The following is a 19,637-nucleotide window of genomic DNA, read 5'->3' on the forward strand; positions in this document are numbered from 1 at the left end:
TCATTCATGCAATGATGAAAGATATCAGGATATATATAAAGGATGATGATAACACATAGACGAAGAAGAAGAGAAGTATACTTCAAGAATCGAACATAAAAATATGGTATATGTATGTGGTTGGTTGCAGGGGTGTGGGGGCGGTGGTAATAGCGCCCTAGCTTTGTAAATGAGATGTATATGCGGCGAGTAAATTGTCTATCGGGGTGTTTGTTTGTTTGTGTGGGATGGCATACGTTCAGACTAGGACGTAAAGTGCGCACATCTGGACGGGGTTTGAGTATTAGTCGAGTTATGGGGATACCTAGGTCAAGTGGTTGTACTCACCATGGATAAACCGAGAATCATTGATAGCCAGAAGAAGGCGTTCTGATGGAGTGAGAGAGTAAGTTTAGTTCCATGTTTTCTATATTCGGGAGTGGTTTGGGGTGTACGTACGTTGAGAATTGTCTTCCCCTTTATGTACTTGGACTGCTGGACCGCAACGATGGGCAGCTGGAGCATCATTGCGAGGAAGCCGTAGCCACGAAGCTTCTTGGTGATACAGCTCATGACCAGTTCGTGAGCGATGGCGCTGACGAGGAAGGTGATGAACATGGCGACTGGTTTGGAGAAGTGGGAGAGGGAGGGAAAGTAGACATGGCGCCGCAGGAAGTGGTGCACGGGGATGTTCCATTCTCTGGAGAATTCCAGCCTGCATATCATAGAGTTTTCGTCAGCACATGTCAACCCACATCATCAGTAGCGTTTATGTGAGCCACCAAAGGTGCCCGTAGACGTACCAATCACATGAGTTCCACCAATCCGAGTAAAAATGACGGTCGGCAAAACAAGTCAGCTCTGCGAAAGCGCCCAGCACGTATTCGAAGATGACGAGAAAGACAAGCAGGAAGGTGATCAGGAAGGGAAAGAGAAGCATGCTGATGGTCTCCGCCATGATCAGGGCCTTTTCGGTCATACTTGACACGGTGTGGAGCTGGATGTTGGCCTCGCTCAAGACTGGCACAATGAACTCCTCGCTGGTCAACGTCAGAAGGAAGATGCATCCGAAGATTGCGAGAGTTTTCAGGCCGATCTCGATCCAGTCCCGGTCACTGTTCCGAGGGTATTCCAACTCGTAGCACAGAGTGGGACAGAAGATGAAATCCACATAGTTGGTGACCGTCAGGTTCTGTGGGTATGTCACATTGCCCATCGGTGAGGTCAGCTCCGTGGCTAGGTCCTCACGCAACTCGGCGATCGATTCGGATCGTGCGTGTTGACTATGGCGCCGGGTGGCAGCGTGCCGACGAGGGGAGGCATCCGGATACGGCACCGGAGCTTCCAAGGACACAGAGCCGGGCTTATCAAGCGAGGACAACCGACGCTCAGTCTCACTGAGATGACCATTATAAAAGGCATATGAGTGTACTTTCATCAAGATAGTCAATGTATGGAGGGTGAAGAATACTTGCGCTGTCCAGGTCCAGCGCATCATAAAGGGCCAACTGCAACTCATGGTTAGCTCATGAAATCACGACCCCAGGAATTGTAGCCGTCGCAACCTACTTGATCCATAGGCAGGCCCAGGCCGCTTCGAAGATACTTTGCAAGGCCATGCCTCCTCCTTTCCAGCGCCAAACACCACCCCGAGCCCTGATTATGCGATGGAGGGGTAGCACCGCAGCGCTACTCACTACCATAGCCAGGTCGCTGACGCCCATGGACCACACGTTTGCCGACAACAAATTCCAAACTCTCACTCTGAAAGGGGACCCAGTATCCTTGATATTGCGAAGCGCTGTGGTGACCACCATAATAAACAGTGCGATCCAAAACAGGGTATAGAACCCGCGGAAATTGCGGTAGTCGCTTCTCGGGTCGAAATGGGACACTCGGGGCACATAGTCGATGGTATAGAAGATCCGTGTGCGCGCTCGAGCTTGTTTCCTGGCGGTGGAAATCGAATGGAGTGAAGGCGGGGCATCTTCAGGGACAGGTGTCGAATGGCCGCTAAAAAGGAAAGATTGTCAGTCTCCGAATTGTCGACAACTGTTGGAGTTGAACGCTCGCTGCCTACCTTGACTCCAAGCTTTCCGAAGGAGGGACTGACGTAGGATCCGTCATCGATTTCTTCATGGCCGGGACCACACGCGGCCGTAATAACGGCGAGCCATTCACCTGTTGAATGGCAGAAGACATGTTGATCTAATCTTCGGTTAAGGGGATGGAGGAAAGGGGAAACAAGACAGTGTCACATCGAACCAAGTGAAGAATCAATGGGAAGAGGGGAATAATGCAATTGATATATGGGACAATGCTGTACGTAAGTTGATCTGTTCTTTTTGCCACGCATGCAACGGGGCATGCGACAAGTAGAGAAATCCAAGAAGGGGGGGAGGGAAGAGGGGATGTGATGCGGTCTCTTATGTGGATCCTATACTTCGAGCACAGTCAGACAGACAGACACACACCTTAAATCTGGCTCGTGCAGGGACCAACCGACCAAAACGAATACGAAAGATGTTCCAGGGGTTAAGTATAGAAAGGTCGGACATTGAGGCGCGGATCCAGAGTATGTTTCAAAGCCTTAAAAGCCTTTAGAGGGCGGAAGGGCGATCATCAGCATGCACCTCCTGCAGTAGACTGTAGATGACTCGCGCACCATCTTGGAAATTGATTAATGTCATACCTGAAGCGGCTGCAGGGGGAGGAGAGTCTTGGGGAAAGCGGTACTGTTGCGAGAGTGTTCAAGGTTGGATTGCAAGGACGTCATCGGAAGCGCAGTTGGACCGAGTCTCCGCATCTTCCGTGCAGTTCGGGGGTTGTTTGTGCCTGCCTGTGAAGTTATGACCGATGATGTAAGGATCCCGGCCTGTACAAGACTAAGTACGTAAGACGAAGACGCAGTTAAAGCAGAAACATTACGGCCTGATAAACCAGGCCCCCAGCTCTTACCACGTGATAAAAGGCGGGAAGGAGGCACGAGCAACGCTAGACCCAAAATAGAGGGCTCTTGCCAAGACGGCCAAGTCGCAGGCGCGGGCGAGGCTCAACCCATCTGGAAACTGTCTTGAACGACCTGGTCTGCTGGCCCGATCTTTATCAGTTATTGTTGCTACAATCTCCGATTTTACTGTCCTCCCCCCCCCCCCCCCCCCTTCCTCCCCTCCCCCATAAGGATCACTTCCATTCTTCTTTCTATTCACCCCTCTTGGGATTGCGCAGACTGGCTTCTTCGCTCTTTCCCTCACCTTCCCCGGTTCTCTTCTATCCGGGCGACCTCCCCCCGCCTTTCTATTGCATTTCCCCGTAAGGGGTCCTTGTGCCCGCTATGGCATCCCGTATGTGAAGGAACCCCCCTCCATCGACACCACTACCTTGTTGTCTGGTCCACGCTTTGGCTCTTCAATCACTGACGATCTATCCCTTGTCGCACTGATATCATAGTTAAGCAATTCATTCGAAATGTCCGGTCGGCCAAGACAATCGCCGACGAACGAGCGGTGATCCAAAAGGAGAGTGCGGCCATCCGTGCGTCCTTCAGAGAAGAAAGCCACGATTCAAACGTCCGGTCAGCAATGCAATCTTCCACTGGCATCTTTGCCTTTGAACAGGGTTCTTATACTTGTGAATAGGAGAAATAATGTAGCCAAGCTTCTGTATCTGTTCACCTTGGGTGAACGGACACACTTTGGTCAGATCGAGTGCTTGAAGCTGCTGGCATCCCACCGCTTTGCAGACAAGCGGCTGGGATACCTGGGCACTATGCTACTGCTAGACGAGAACCAAGAAGTATTGACGCTGGTAACGAACTCTTTGAAGAAGTGAGTGACTAAGCCAGTCCCACCAGTGGCTCCCTGCTGATGTCTGGTAGTGACCTTAATCACTCCAACCAATATATCGTTGGCCTGGCACTTTGTGCCTTGGGAAACATCGCATCAGTCGAAATGTCTCGAGACCTGTTCCCCGAAGTCGAAGCCTTGATGTCCACCGCGAACCCTTACATTCGGCGAAAGGCAGCGCTGTGCGCCATGCGTGTTTGTCGCAAGGTTCCTGACCTACAGGAACATTTCCTCGAGAAAGCCAAGAACTTGCTGTCAGATCGGAACCACGGGGTTCTGCTATGCGGTTTGACCTTGGTCATCGATATGTGTGAGGCGGAAGAGGCCGAGGAGGGCCAAGAAGGAGTGATTGAGATGTTTAGGCCTCTGGCGGGTGGACTTGTGCGTGCTCTGAAAGGCCTGACCAGTTCAGGATATGCTCCGGAACATGACGTTTCGGGTATCACGGACCCTTTTCTACAGGTCAAGATTCTACGCTTGCTTAGGGTCCTGGGGAGAGGCGATGCGACAACGAGCGAGTCAATCAACGACATTCTGGCGCAGGTGGCTACCAACACCGATTCGACCAAAAATGTCGGTAATGCCATTCTCTACGAGGCTGTCCTCACTATTCTCGATATTGAGGCGGACTCAGGTCTCCGCGTGTTGGGTGTCAACATTCTCGGAAAGTTCCTTACAAACAAGGATAACAACATCCGCTATGTCGCTCTCAACACGCTAAACAAGGTCGTCGCCATCGAGCCCAATGCCGTGCAGCGACACCGCAACACCATCTTGGAATGTCTTCGCGACCCAGATATCAGTATCCGGAGACGAGCTCTGGACTTGAGTTTTATGCTCATCAACGAGAGCAACGTCCGCGTGCTTGTTCGGGAATTGCTTGCGTTTCTGGAAGTCGCCGACAACGAATTCAAGCCGACGATGACGACGCAAATCGGGATTGCTGCAGACCGCTATGCTCCAAACAAGCGCTGGCATGTTGACACCATCCTTCGTGTGCTCAAGCTTGCTGGTGCATACGTGAAGGAGCAGATTCTGTCCTCCTTTGTCCGCCTCATCGCTACCACTCCGGACTTGCAGACCTACTCTGTGCAAAAACTCTATCTAGCCCTGAAGGAGGACATCTCACAGGAGGGTCTCACACTTGCCGCCACCTGGGTTATTGGTGAATACGGCGACAATCTTCTGCGTGGTGGTCAATATGAGGAAGAGGAACTGGTTAAGGAGGTCAAGGAGAGTGACATTGTCGATCTCTTTAACAACATCCTTAACAGCACATATGCTACTCAGACCGTAATCGAATACATCACCACGGCCTCGATGAAGCTAACCGTGCGCATGTCCGATCCCGCTGAGATTGAGCGTCTCCGTCGCTTCCTTAGCAGCCGCACTGCTGACCTGAGTGTCGAGATTCAACAGCGGGCTGTCGAGTACACTAATCTGTTTGGGTATGATCAGGTTCGCCGTGGTGTTCTGGAACGTATGCCTCCCCCGGAGATTCGGGAGGAGCAAAGAGTCTTGGGTGCTCCGACCAAGAAGCGCCAGAGCAAATTGTTGAAGGATAAGTCTAAGAAGCCGGTCAAGCAGGCGGAGCAGGATATGCTGCTCGATCTCATGGGTGGCGATGCTCCAGCAACTAGCCCAACCACTAACGGCTCTCAAAACACAGCCGACCTTCTGGCAGATATCCTCGGTGGCGATTCAGGCCCGTCATCACCATCTCCTCAACCCGCGCAAAAGCCGGCTGGATCCGTCAACACTAGCGCGATCATGGGTCTCTTCGACTCCAATGGCAATACGCCTTCTCCCAACGTATCGCAGTCCGCATCTTCCGGTCTGGATCTTTTGGGAGGCGTTGGGGCTGCTATGTCGCCAGCCCCGAGCCCTGCACCTTCGGTTCCGGTGCACACAGCATACAACAAGAATGACTTGACTCTCACGCTTCAAGTTCAACGTGCCAGCAACGGTAATGCGCAAATTCAGGCGCGGTTCCGTAACGTTGGAAACTTTGGCCAATTCTCCAATGTGGGATTGCAGGCTGCTGTTCCCAAGAGTCAGCGTCTGCAGCTGAATGCGATCAGCAAGGCAGATCTGGAGGCTGGTGACGAGGGGATTCAGATGCTCAAAGTTGCAGGCCTGGCCGGGGTAAGTTCTTCCGCTATTTTGCAATATTCCCTGCACGTATATTGATATTCGCCACAGGCCCTCCCACCTAAACTTCGCCTACGTCTGCGGATCACATATGCCAAGGATGGTTCAGACCCTGTGACGGACCAGGTTGACTGGACCGAGCCATGAGGCCGTGACTGATATCATATCCTACTCATTGCCCGCCTGGACGCAGGCCGCGTGACCTAATCTATCTACCTTCCACCCATTCATCTGACATCCCACTTTATCATCCCTCGCCCTCGATCATCCATTCTAGCCTAGACGATACTGCCACAATTCATACTTCATGTTCCACCTGAGCGAACTTCGTTCCTCAGCCTCAAAATGTAGCACAGTCAACCTCTTCCATCACATTTAGCCGCCTAAAGCCAGCAGCGACCAATGTCAGACACGGAATGAGAAGCCAGAACAACAGGCCAATATCTCCCCCCCACCCCTTTTTTCGAAGCAACACACACATCATCATCATCATTCCACGTCTATTACATTCCATGCATGCACATCTGCAGAATCTACATACCCGCTTAGTTTCGAATCTGATGTTCTGGTTTCTCCCGGGTCCCCGGTATCTCCGTGTGGTCATGGATGTGTGCTGTCACAAAGTATAGTTCCTTTTCTCCTTCCATATTCTTCGTCCTCAGGCTTCCTCCTCCCCCGTCTTGTTTTGTCCTATTCCAAATTCTATGTAAATGCTTGATGAACTGTGTACATCGGTGATACGTATCTCTCTTATGACGAGTAGGCTTTCTTCCCTCAGTCGCTAGGCTATAGATCTATGAATCCATTTTGGCAATACTGCTTGCTATAAAGGGTAGATACAGTAAGTTACTCAGCAAAGAAAATGAGGGGGGCAGGGGGCAGGGGGCAGGGTTGGTGGTGTTTCCAACAGATGAACAGAGGTTCGAACTTCGAACCATTAGAACATTAGTCTACGGAGTACTGTGGGGTGCGAGAGGTGGGTAAGTGTGGGGGGTTGGATCGTGTTGGGTTTTTCAACTCGGTGGCTGAGCCTGAGTGGTGGTGGCCCAACTCGTTCATTACCTGAATATGGTATGTAGTATGTAGTACCTATGCAGTACCTAGACACTATTCCTTATTCACTACCTGGTGAGTGGGCTGGCTTAGCTGGCTACCTCGCGGGGAGGTTTTATTTCTTTTTTACCTTTCTTCAATTTACGTAGGGGGCGACATTAAGCATTGACTCCGTGAGGGGAGCTGCTGCATGAATACCCAAACTGTAACAGGATGAAGAAAGTATGTCTACTGTACTTAATAACTGGACGATGACAATTATGATGTAGTAGGGACAGACTACTTGCTAGTAATATGTTGATCAGGTGTGTTCTGTAGGTTTCCATGTTGAGATTCTGTGGATGATAGGTAGTTTCTACTGTACTAAGTGGATATGTGGCTATGTGTGTTGTTGTTGTTGTTGTTGTTGTTGTTGCGAAAAGCGCTTCCTCCCAAATTTCGATCATGTCACTCGTAATCATCATCATAAACTCCTGGTTCATTGAGGATTCCTCCTTGCCTCTTACCCCCTTCCTTGAGCATCAGAAAAACAAATGCACCAAACCACGTCAAACCCCCATCCCATGCGCCGAAGTAGTTGCAATTGTAGTGAAGATAAAGCACAATAAAGATGTATGTGAGGAATAGTTGAATGTCAGGGCGTCGAATATCGGAAAGAGTTAGAGTCATGGATTGAGGGATTCATCGACAGACAAACGAAGAGATACTCCATTAGATCGAAAGAAATACGGGTATATCAAAGCAGACGTCTCGGACAAGTCCTCGCTAGTAGTGTGTTAAGAGTGGAAATGGTCGCGTCGGTATGCAAGAAGTGAAAAGAAAGGTGGTGAACATCGTCGATGGGTCTATCTCCTGGCGACTAGCTGCTAGCTCCACTCCAGAACGACTCATTGAGCGTAAGCAGATTGCCGCCTTCCTATCGGTGGATGGGGATAATCGTCCATGCGCCGGGAATAGACATCGCGACCGGAATGGGGGATATGCTCTGGCCCGATCTCGCGTGCGTACTTGTAATCTCGATCCTTGCTACGGGTGTATTCCACCTCACCATAGAGGGGCCGCGAAGAAGACTGCCTCGAGGCACTAGGCCGAGATGACGACTCATATCGACCTGAATACTCCGCTGGGTAAGCATAAGTACTGCTGCGAACTGGTTTTGGCATAGGACGGCTCGACCCCGAACGATCTTGTCGAGGCGGCGAGTGCCCCCTTGCATGTCTTGAGGACGCGTGGGGTGACGGCATGCTCGGCTTCACCAGGACTGTATCTGGCTCTGTCACGATCTTATATTTGGTCTTCATCGGGCTCTCGCCTGGCGGTAAGTCCGGCGTTCCCGGACTAGAATACCCGGAATCATACTTGTCTGTATTTCGGAGCTTCGTCGTCCGAGAGTTACCGTCGTGTACCATGTGTAGAAGGAACTGCTCCGTACGACCTAAGGTCTTCGGTCGGGAATGGGACTGCGCAGTAGATGCAGATCGTGAAGATTGAAGAGAAGGACGAATTGACGAGGATACTTTGACAGCTGGTGATGTTGCAGCCGTGGGCATGCTGGGGACCTTCGCGTCGTAGGGTCGAGACTGGGACTCAATATGCTCGTAAGAGTTGTTGCGGGAGCTTGAGCTCCGCACAGTTTCCTTGCTGGGACGATTGGATCGATTCGAGCGCCGGGAGGAGGAGGACTCGGGATCAGCTGAATCGTAAGCGTGAGGACGAGGAGGCGACCGAGATGCCTGTGCCCGTCGATCAATTTCAATGGGAACGGTTCCTTTCGATCGCAGAATGTAATCCCGCGCGGTAGTGTGCATTTTCTCATGCTTCGACTCCATGCGATCTGAGTGATCTTCCGATTCGTAACGTGCCGGATCCGGGCGACGGGTAGATTCGGTTGGTCGAGCCTTGCGTGAGGACGACTCCCGGCTTCGTTTCTCCGAGGGCCGCTTGACTCGTACGTAGTATGATGATGCGCTAGAATCGGAAGCCGCGCCGTCATCTTCAGACTCGCTGTACGGGGCGGCCCGTTCAGGATACCTCTTGTCGTAGGCATCCCGCTTGCGTTCCTTGGTACGGTACTTGTCGCGAGACGAGTGGGTCGTCTTGACGTTGTCCCGAAGCATCTCTTTCGCGGCGCGGGCGGCACTCATGGGGACACTCTTCGCCTTCTTCTTCTCCTCCGCCACCTTGGTCCGTCGCTTGCCATAATCATCGTACTTGCGAGCTGTCGGCCGTGTTCCGTCAGAATTTAAGCCGTCCTCCTCGTAGTAGTTGGTCGCATCGGCCGGAGTTCTTTCTTCGTAAATCCGCCCATTGCGGTATTCGCGGGGCACGGTGGAATCAGAACCATTACTTCGCGAGGATGAACCGTTGGGATTCCCGCCGCGCGCCATCATCTCTCGTCGAAGCTCCGCAAGGCGGACCTTGTTGTCATATTTGGCCCTTCTTGTCTCATCGGACAGAAGTTCGTAGGCTTGTTGGACCTTTTGAAACTCATCCTGAGCCTGACTCCGTTGGCTTTCGTCCTTGACTTTGTCGGGGTGCCACTTCAACACCAGTTTGCGATGGGCAGATTTAATGTCAGCCAGGGTTGCATCTTTTTGGACTCCCAACACCACATATGGGTCAATGTCTGGTATGGAGGTCATGATGTGAAAGCTGTGATCAATTGATCAAGCACACAAGGCACAGATACCATACAAATGTTAGTATGGTTCGAAATAGAATAACAGAAGGGGTTTTAAGGGAGAGCAGAAAGCGAGAGGCGTTGTGTGGCGCTGTATAAAAGGAAATCGGAGCGACCGAGGCGGTGGAGGATAAACAAGTAGCGGGAGGCGAGATTCGGGATGGAGGCAGTGTGATATTGTGCAGGTACCCTGGCGTCGAGTGGGCGGATGGACGGGGGAACGATGGGGTGACGTGGGTTCTCGTGACGATCAATGGCTCGTGCTCAAGACTTCACCAGATCGGATATGCGGCCAATTCATGGAGAACATGAGAGAATGAGGGAGAAGCGGAGGAGTGAGGGAGGGAGTGCAGAAGTAGGCAGGCAGATGCAGCCAGAATAGTAATTGGAGGGGGAGAGGGGGGAAAAAAGGGGATAGAGAATAGGATGACAACAGTAATAGTCAGCCAGGGGAAAACCGGCAGGCAGGCAAGAAAAGGAATGGCCAGCAGTTGATCAACGAAGGGAGAAGGGAAGAGCGAATATCAAGGTATTAGACTATTACTGAAGACTGACTGGTATGAGAGTAATCAATCAGAAGGAAAGTAGGCAAGCAATCGGTGGGAACGGAACCCACTTGAGGAAACTGGGGCGATGATGGATGATGGGATGGATGGATGTGTTTCCGGGTAATACTGTTCAGGGGAAAGTGAATGAATGTAAAGTGAATGTATAGTCAGAGTATGGTAAAGTTCAGGTCAGCCAGTACCTCCGTCAGTCGTCGTACGGGAGAGGCGACCAACACCAGAGGGGCAAAAAAAGAAAAGGGAAAAATAATAATAATGAAAAAAAAAAAATGAAAAAAAGAAATATTTTCTAAGGTCAGGTCCAAGCAAACTGCGCCACGCAGATTCTCTCCCAAAAACTAAAAGTAGAAATGTCGAAATGTCGAAAAAGTGTTAATCCAAAAGAAGGATAGGCGTGTGAAGTGGCACCACGTTAGGAAGTTTAGTAATAATGGGTACTGCTGAATAGGCACACGACGATGAATAAGACTGATGATGAATGATGGCAAGAAGAGTTAGAATGACAGCAACATGAGCTGGCTCAGCTTAGTCCAAGACGCTTGATGATGCCATGGGCGATGCAAAAGGTGGAGTGGGATAATGTTGGGGGCAAAGAAGGAAAGGAAGGGATGACTGATAGTGCTGTTGCTGTTGCTGATGCTGATGGTACTGAGAGGAAGAAGATGGGAGAGAAAGAGAGAGGAAGAAGGGACTCATTCCACTGAGTAATCAGCAAGTGCAATCAATGATGATAAATAATTTAAAGAGGAGAAGCCCTGCTTCTTCACTTCACTTCTTCTTCGCTCTTAGCAGTGACTCAGTCTCCTTCAGGCGTTTGTCGCCCTCTTCTTGAGGAGAAAAAAAAAAGGAATGGGACCAACTCAGAAGCAGCGGTGAAGTGGATGAAACCAACGATGGGGACTTTTCTCCGTCCTTAATCTTTTCTTAAGATGTATTCTTCTAATGGCGTAGTGACGGAAAGTGAGAGAGGTTCATTCATTCAATGCAGCGGTCAATTGACATTTCTTGCCTAAGGCAATGGAAGCATCGAGTTGAGATCTCTTTTGCTCACCAGTTCCCTCTATCCTCCAAATGAGGTGCCAGATGAGATTAATATTCTCCAGGTCAACTCATGGAATCTGTCAAGTCGAACTGGAAACCGGAAGTGATGTGGTACAGACATTCGGTTGTTCGGGCTATACTTCGACTGCCTAGTCTGTTCCTGGAGGGGGATAAAGTAGGTTTTTACGCCGTACGATACTTGGGTACGTGGTACTGTAGTACACGAGGGTATAGTACTTACCATACCTAGTACATACCACACGGCACAGTTGACTTCTCCTCGGTCGAAAACTCGAGCAAGACTGCCCAGTGCCCGCCCCAATGCCCGTAGTCATCAATCCCGGATCCAGTGACCAGCACCCTTCCTTTGCCTAGTTTACTCATACTGAGTGCTAAACTGACCAGAACCACACGCAGTCACATCTACATCTTAGCTCAACGGCAGCGTGTGGTCGGGAACTCATTATTTTGGTCTGTACCATTTCCCCCCCTCTAATCTCCTGAGTCCTGTCAGATGTCAGATGAGCACGCACCACCACCATCTCAGTTCACCAGGGCGACCGTCCACCGGTCAGGGTATGCGGGGCAGTTGGAACTTGGGACTTGGGACTTGGGAAAGTGGATTCGTCTTTTCGATCGGCCTCGGATTTGGTTCTCTACAAATCTGCAGTCTCCAGTCTTCAATTGGCACTGCCCTCTTGCATGCTGATTGATCAGATAGATGGTTCCAGGCCAACTAATCATCGTCGATATCCCGACCCTCATGAATCTCATCACTCGCCCTAAACCCTGTTCGGGTTGACCAGTGGCCAGCAGCAATCAACAGCAGCAGGAGAACCCCGCACCAACACCACCACCACCACCACCACCACACCACAACTTCTCCAACTCGTTGGCGCCCGCTGTGACTGCCACACCCTCTGCATCTCCGTTGTTCATAACTTTTCACACCATCGTGGCTGCTCTCTGACTGCCTCTATAGGTCGACTAATTTCTGGTCACCTTTGCCTTCACCGAGAGGCCTTTATAGTCCAATCATCTTCACGGTCATCTGCGTGCGCTTTTTTCCCCGCTGCATCGTACTCCTGTTGCCTCACCGAGATGATACGCCGGGTTCTGCAGCCTTGAGTTAGCTCGGCGTTTTGCTTCCCCCACCCCTTCTCTTTCTTCTCCCTCTTGAGATTTCTCCCTGAGCCATAGGACCCATATCTTATTGAACAGATTAGCTTCGCACAGTGATCGAGAATCGCGCAGTTTATTCCAATCTAGCGGATACATGCAACGACTCCCACCCTCGCCGGAACACCAATTAGCATGGTACCTGACGAAGCATCCATGGTTACCACCGTCATCTAACAACACCGATCCGATCCGGTTCGCGTGGAATGGTCCCGTGGGTTGGTCCCAAACGGTTCCGTGGTTATGTTTACAAGCTGTCCTTCTCGACAACTTCGTTCCAGTGTCCATGCTCATGCCAGGTCCACTCGTCGACCTGTCCTGGCGGTTAATTCATCACAAACTCCAAGACGTGACCCGTGGATCTGTAGATCTATCACCTCGATCTACCTTGTTGCGATGAAAGCTAAAAGAACAATGGACGTGTGTCGAGGAGTATGTCTTCAACGCTTGGATCGTACCGTATGTGGTCGTGCTCCACCAATCTCACCTCGCACTGGCCTGTCAGATTACCTTACCTGTGCCACTTCATGCTCCCCTTGTCCATGATCCCTTCAACGGGTGCCCCTCAGAAGCTGATTGTTCTCGAAGGAGGGACCGGCCCCTAGACCGGGTCATCTGCCCCGGGAGCGAGGCTTGGCCTACCATTCTGGCCGCACACCATGCAATGATTATCCCGGCATTAGCTTGCAGGCGGGTGCCTCAATTTCTCGTTGGGCCGCGTCCAATTACAGCGCAAAGGTGCGTAAGAATAGAGCGGCTACCATGAACATTCGTCAAGACTTTTTCTCTGGGGTAGTCTCGGAGCTGTAGCATTATGGTGCGACACGTTATCAAGAGGATAATGGACCCCTCGCTGAGTCGGAGGGTATCTTTGTCTTTGGCTACGGCAACGTCTTGGATGCAGGATCGGCGGATTCGATAATCGCTTGGTGATGTACAGTACTCCGACTCCGTTCGGCCGCTCAAGCAACTCTTCAGCCGACGGCATACGTATGACTATCTTCGATGAGAGCTGACCGAGTGAGCATGTTTCTGTCGCTCCTCGGACCTCCATGAAATTAAGAAGACACCATACTTGACTATACAGGCAGCTTCGAGCTTTGCTGGCCCGCAACATCCACCTATGGTAGCCTACCTACAGGTGGGGCTTGGAGGCGCAAGTAAATCTCAAGTGCAAGTGCCTCGTGGAAGAGTGACGGATTCGACACAGTACGCATCCCTGGTTCTACGGTCACCAGTTGAAGGCCGGCACCAGGAGGATGACCGAGTGTCCACCAATGATCTCGACCACTATCGATCCGGACTGCATCTTATCAATCCAGTCGGCGGTTACCTTACCTACTTGGGCTCTAGTTTCAGCCACTAGCTCGATTGGAAGGAAACTCGTGGCTATGGCCGCCTTAGCGCCCCAACCCCAGCCAGGTGGCGCTGTCCGGACTCCGGGCGACGGGTTCAGATTGCAGTGGAAGTGGCCCTCGCCTTGGATGACCGATGAATAGCAATACGAAAGGCTAAAAGCTGATGCGGACCCCACCTCAGCTGGGGTCTGATTTTACGACTGTGGCATCTTTGAACCGATCAGCATTTCATCCGGGCTGATCTGTTCCATAGCATCGGGAAAGTGGGCCTTGGGAGAATCGACATGAAATAAGGACAGCCGAGCCACGCGGTTGAAGGTGGCTCGTCGCTGCTCCTAAAAAAAAGTAGTAGTAGTAATGTGCTGTTGGATGTACAAAAGGATATCTGGGCGGGAAGGGCGAAAAAAGAAATCTCCCCGACTGGGAGTCGAACCCAGGTCTCCCGCGCTTGTTCCCAACTGGGATTGACAAGCGGAAATCATGACCGTTAGACCATCGAGGAAGGTTGTTGACGGGAGTTCGAAAGATTGCCCCTCATTCTAAAAACTAGTGATTGCTACTTACGGATATTAAGTTACAGATCAAGCAACAGACCCCTCATCCTTTACATCATACTCAGCATCCTCCCTGTCTCAATCGGTCTACCCCACAATGTAAGACCACTCGATTGAATACAAGTATTTGTGCCAAATGTCCTGACCTTGAAGATCCTTTGACTGTGTGTGAGTGCGCGTATTTCTCTGTATGTTCTGATGATCTACTCCCAGCTCAGTTGTTAACTTTCTCTTCTCAGTCACTATTCGATCGATTTCTTGCTCGGGAGACAAGCCCCCTTCGTCCCCAAAGCCGCGGCCCCGCCACTACGGAGTACACACCACACTTTTCAGTCTTCTGTCCCTGTCCATAGGACGGGGTCAAGCGCCTGCAACCCCTCACTAGGCGGTTCCAGATGGGTCCTCATCACCCATCCTCGACTGGTAACCGCTGATCGAGGCACTACGACACGACAATTTACTATCTGTTCACCCAAAGGCCACCAGGATTCCAGCTGACCCCAGCCTTATCGTGTTTTGCTATAGGACAAACATGCATTTAGATGACACCCAGGCAAGGAAACATTTCATGTGATCTTTCAAACCTGACTGCGTCTTGCGATCAAACAAATGCATTATCCATGGTCTCCTGAATGATACAGTACTAACAATAGCAGGCATGACGAATTGTCCCTCATGGGGTTGCTTGTACTCCCTCCCTCTTTCAGTAGGTGACTTTATTTCCGGCTTTGAGTTCGTCATTTGACGATTCGACCCAGCACATCGAGCAAGGGAGCCATGAAGCATCACTCTTCTCAAACCCCGCCTTGCTGCCACTAGCTCATGATGTAAATCACTATATTCCTTTAGTGAATATCTCAGACCTCCAATCACATTGAGGCGTCTACCCAAAGGATAAAGGAGCAGACTCAACTGCCCAGGCTGAAAAGTTTCTTTGTTCCAAGGCAACTACTGACGCATACAACCTAAAACAGCCAGGGATACGTCAAACTGGAGGTCAAAGCTCAAACTGTTTGCTGGTATCGGGACCTCAAGAGACAAATGCAGTACTATGCTGAGGTAATGCTTGTGTGCTCTAGGATGGCTAGGCGTCATCTCTAGCCCGTGCGAGTTGCTGCTCATCACCCCTTCCAGGTCGGGAGTTCTAGATCAACCACAATGGGCGTATTGAACCTTTTCCCTCCTCGATGAGGCCAGCTCGTTGCCATGGTTGCCGCATTGATGATGCAAGTCTCGTGTCTGTGCGAGTGAAGCCCATTCTCATCGTTATGTTCTCCTCTCTTCAGGCACGAAAGGGCAGATTCCGAATTTGATCGGTCGGCTTCAGTATTCTGAATCCAGCCGAGCGACGGGTCAGGCAATGGAGCTAGTATAACATTCTGCGTCGATTGGAACAGTGCTCCGAGTGACGTTGCCACCACTTGCTCAGCGAAGAAACCATCATTGTCTAACTTCGGTGAATTTTTTCCTGTGAGGTCCACGAGGCTTTGCTTTCTACTTTCTGAAGGAGGGAGAAAGCCTTGAATGATTTGGCTTGGTCGATCTTGAGTGCTTGACACCGACAATGACGGTATGGATGATGGGGACCACTTCACCCTCTCATAGCCGCGCGACTCGTGCACATGGCCACATACTGCCAACATCGGTCGAACGTTGCTTAAGGCCTCGCGAAGGGCTTTGCATCCGACTGACTCAGCTGCTGCTCCATGGCGGTCGCAGTGTGAATGGGGAGGGGTGTGCGTTACCACAATGTCAGTGTCCAATGGAATCCTGCTCCAAAGCTCAGCAGCCTCCGAGGAATCGTATCCATAAGCCCAGGTTCCTGGCGATTGGGAATATGGAGAGCCAAAGACTTTGAAGACGGTGTTTGGGCCGTTGGGCCGCCTCAGCCGGACTAGTGCTGACTCGTGCCTGAGAAATACGATGGAAGGGAAGGATGCTTCGGTGACAAGTTCTATGCATTTCTGAGGGTTTTCGAGATGCTGACCATGAGATTTCAAACCGTGGCGGGCATAGAGATCGGCATCTAGCGTAATGTCATGGTTTCCTGGAGCGCTTTCATACTTCAGCACCCTCACGCGTATCAAAACTCTTCTCCGACAGCCCTACGAGCTACGGTCTATGGTCTGGGACAAGCCACAGGCGGCTCTCGTGCAAGCTCGGCTAGGTAATGTAAGTACTGACCACAGATGACAATTTTGACCTCGAAATCAGCCGCAGAGATCCAGTCCATAGTTTTACGAAGCTCAGCCATGCTACCATGGTTGGTGAGATCGCCGGCATGGATCAAGACGTCTCCAGCTGGTAGCTTGAAGCCAGCTTCAGAGGGAGTGTAAGCATGCGTGTCAGAGACACAGACGAAACGTGTTTTTCGGCGCATCTTTGTGATGGGTCTCTATGAAACATTCGTAGGATCAGCGGGTCTGTTTCTATTATCGGCAGGGGCTTAGCCAGGACATGGCTGTAACCTTGCTGTGTAACAACAAGGCTTGGTATCCAGCGGTTCATATTGCCTGCTCACCTACAGCTGGCGGCTTCTTCTATTGTCAATTGAGAAATTCAAAGATGAAGGGGAAAACACGGCGGGAATTGCTAGCAGACTTGTGTGACGAGGAGTGTATCACCCTACAGCATCCTACTCTGTGGCCGGAGTTAATTGAAGTAGAGGGTTATCTAGACGAAGACGAGTGACGACATGTAAGCGGTCTGGCCCAGCGGGTACTGATGGCAGACGCCTGAGGCATTCAATCTGCGTCTCAAATCTCCGCTTAAAGCCAGGTTTGCACCGAGGCCAATCAACCATCGTCAAGTCATCTCCCGAAGCAGCCGGAAGTGGGGCCAGGCAATAACCCCCCCCCCCCCCCGATTACATGATGATGCACCTTCACATTCAGCAACCTCACGCTACTACCTCCACCATCATTCCCATCCCAATTCTCTCCCTCGCTATTCGTCATTTGAAGCAATTGGACCACGGGATTTTCCCGGTCTGGAGACTTGAGGAGGTGCATAGCTTTCCTCAAATCACACTTGCAACATGCCTCGGTGGAAGCGCAGTAAGACGCGCTCTGATAAAGATTCTGGAGCGCCAGCCGATAGCCCCATTGCTCACTCTACGGCCATCGCCTCTCTCCGTGCTGTCAGCGGCAGCTCTCCGGACTCAATGAGAGGTGCGGCACAAACCAAAGTGCCAGATCCTGAGGCGTTCCGCAAGCTAGCTAAACAGCACGCCGAGTTCGGGCCCCTCGGCGATCCGTCGCATCTTTACACCAGCGAGCACCCTGGGGGAGAGATCCCCGATCCTGTCATTGATGAACCTCCGTACTTCTTTGTCTTGACGACCTACGTCAGCTTTCTCGTTCTCATCTTTCTCGGCCATTTTCACGATTTCTGGGCTCAGTGGTTCTCGTCCCATTCCTATCGGCATCTGAAGCCCCAGAATGGGTACGCCTCTCTATACAGTGACTTCGAGAGCTTCTACACGCGTCGATTGAAGCAGCGGATCAACGACTGCTTCGAGCGGCCGATCACCGGCGTCCCCGGCCGGCATGTTACCCTCCTCGACCGGACCACCGAAGACAACCTGCATTTCAGCTTCACGGGCACGATAACCGACACCCTGAATCTCAGCTCCTACAACTACCTCGGATTTGCTCAATCAGAGGGGCCCTGCACCGATTTCGCAGAGGAGACTCTCCGGCGGGAAGGAATCTCTCTCGCGGGCACCCCTGACGCAGGAATTACCAAGTTGCATGTTGAGGTCGAGGATCAGATTGCCCGGTTCGTGGGCAAGGAGTCCGCCATGGTTTTCTCCATGGGGTTTGTGACCAACGCTACGATCTTCCCGGCCATCATGGAAAAGGGCTGTTTGATTTTGTCCGATGAGCTCAACCATGCATCCATTCGGTTCGGCGCCCGTCTCTCAGGGGCAGCTATTCAGGTCTTTGCGCACAACAACATGACGGACCTTGAGAAGCGCTTGAGGGAGGCGATCTCACAAGGCCAGCCGCGCACGCACCGGCCTTGGAAGAAGATCCTGGTCACCGTCGAGGGTCTGTTCTCGATGGAGGGCACTATGTGCAACCTTCCTCGGATCCTTGAGCTGAAGAAGAAGTACAAGTTCCACTTGTTTGTTGACGAGGCCCACTCAATAGGCGCGGTTGGGCGCCATGGACGTGGAGTCTGTGACTATTTTAGGGTTGACCCTGCAGAGGTCGAGATCCTTATGGGCACTTTTACCAAGTCCTTTGGAGCCAATGGCGGTTATATCGCCGCCGATAAGGCGATCATTGACAAAGTGCGCTGCATCAACGCTGGTCAAGTCTTCGGCGAAGCCCCGTCCCTGCCTGTTCTCGCGCAGATCTACTCCTCGCTGCGACTTATCGCTGATGAAGACCCCCTCCACCCGGGTGAAGGACGGGAGCGCATGCAGCGTCTAGCGTTCAATTCACGTTATTTACGCCTCGGACTGAAGCGACTCGGGTTCATTGTTTATGGACACGATGATTCGCCCATTGTTCCCCTGATGCTGTACAACCCCGCCAAGATGCCTGCGTTCTCCCGGGAAATGCTGCGTCGGAAGATCTCCGTTGTCGTTGTGACCTACCCTGCTACGCCCCTGGAGCTGTCCCGTGCCCGCCTGTGCGTGTCGGCTGCGCACACCAAGGACGACCTCGACCGCATACTGCAGGTGTGTGACGAGATCGGGGATGCGCTCGAGCTCAAGTTTTCTTCCGGGGTCGCAGGGGGCCTGAAAGAGCCCCTCTCCTCTGAAGAGAACCTCAATGGAGGCCACAAGGCCATCGAGCCCCCGCGCTGGACTCTCGAGGAAGTCATTGCAAGGGGCACGCGCGACGCAAAGCTGCCTTTTTATTAGAAAAGCAGTCGGCACAAATCTCGTTCTGTATGATGTGATGTGATGGAAGATAGCACGTCTTTGTGCTTTTTGTATAACGCCGCATGACCTCCTTTTTTGTCTACATCGATAAACGTTCAGACACATACAGCCATTGCCTGCAATCTGTCCCTTCGTTTCTGGTGCCATTCCTTTGGCGCTACGCTACGGACTCCGGTCCCCGTCCGATGCCGGACTGCATCTTCGTCGAGACTCAAGGCTCGCCGGTTGAAAGAACATATTAATCTTAATGTATACAATATTCACTTCTAGCTGTTATAATGACCAGCAACTCTCGCTTGGGCTGGATTTTCTAATGAATTGTGATTGCTGCTCT

At 51.6% G+C, this 19,637-nt stretch overlaps 5 protein-coding genes and 1 non-coding gene across 6 annotated transcripts; 2 read left to right on the forward strand and 4 right to left on the reverse strand.

Moving 5' to 3' along the window:
• Positions 1-3: 3 nt before the first annotated feature.
• On the reverse strand, positions 4-2,388 carry BO82DRAFT_69881 (putative sterol o-acyltransferase (APE2)). Its single transcript, XM_025641476.1, has 5 exons — positions 2,060-2,388; positions 1,549-1,992; positions 783-1,487; positions 328-694; positions 4-265 (listed from the first exon to the last, which is right to left on the reverse strand). Exons 1-5 carry the CDS (start codon positions 2,179-2,181, stop codon positions 239-241), a joined length of 1,665 nt encoding a protein of 554 aa, XP_025492395.1. The 5' UTR covers positions 2,182-2,388; the 3' UTR covers positions 4-238.
• A 925-nt stretch (positions 2,389-3,313) lies between these two features.
• BO82DRAFT_364521 (AP-1 complex subunit gamma) lies at positions 3,314-6,122 on the forward strand (the record flags this gene model as incomplete). The annotated part of the gene is made up of 5 exons (XM_025636954.1): positions 3,314-3,323; positions 3,430-3,553; positions 3,618-3,806; positions 3,857-5,969; positions 6,027-6,122. 5 exons carry the CDS (start codon positions 3,314-3,316, stop codon positions 6,120-6,122), a joined length of 2,532 nt encoding a protein of 843 aa, XP_025492396.1.
• Positions 6,123-7,915: 1,793 nt separating this feature from the next.
• On the reverse strand, positions 7,916-9,670 carry BO82DRAFT_282314 (J domain-containing protein; the record flags this gene model as incomplete). Its single annotated transcript, XM_025631363.1, has 2 exons — positions 7,916-8,996; positions 9,060-9,670. The coding sequence occupies 2 exons, from the start codon at positions 9,668-9,670 to the stop codon at positions 7,916-7,918; spliced, it is 1,692 nt and encodes a 563-aa protein (XP_025492397.1).
• A 4,594-nt stretch (positions 9,671-14,264) lies between these two features.
• Positions 14,265-14,354, reverse strand: BO82DRAFT_t163. Its single transcript has one exon. It is a non-coding gene; the product is annotated as a tRNA-Asp (tRNA).
• Positions 14,355-15,071: 717 nt separating this feature from the next.
• Positions 15,072-16,786, reverse strand: BO82DRAFT_334744 (metallophosphatase domain-containing protein; the record flags this gene model as incomplete). Its single annotated transcript, XM_025633271.1, has 2 exons — positions 15,072-16,453; positions 16,591-16,786. 2 exons carry the CDS (start codon positions 16,784-16,786, stop codon positions 15,528-15,530), a joined length of 1,122 nt encoding a protein of 373 aa, XP_025492398.1. The 3' UTR covers positions 15,072-15,527.
• Positions 16,787-17,271: 485 nt separating this feature from the next.
• BO82DRAFT_70092 (putative serine palmitoyltransferase 1) lies at positions 17,272-19,544 on the forward strand. The gene has a single exon (XM_025641477.1). It carries the CDS (start codon positions 17,444-17,446, stop codon positions 19,280-19,282), a length of 1,839 nt encoding a protein of 612 aa, XP_025492399.1. The 5' UTR covers positions 17,272-17,443; the 3' UTR covers positions 19,283-19,544.
• The last annotated feature ends 93 nt before the right edge of the window (positions 19,545-19,637 follow it).

Source organism: Aspergillus uvarum (assembly GCF_003184745.1).
Source record: "Aspergillus uvarum CBS 121591 unplaced genomic scaffold BO82scaffold_24, whole genome shotgun sequence".
Lineage (NCBI taxonomy): Eukaryota > Fungi > Ascomycota > Eurotiomycetes > Eurotiales > Aspergillaceae > Aspergillus > Aspergillus uvarum.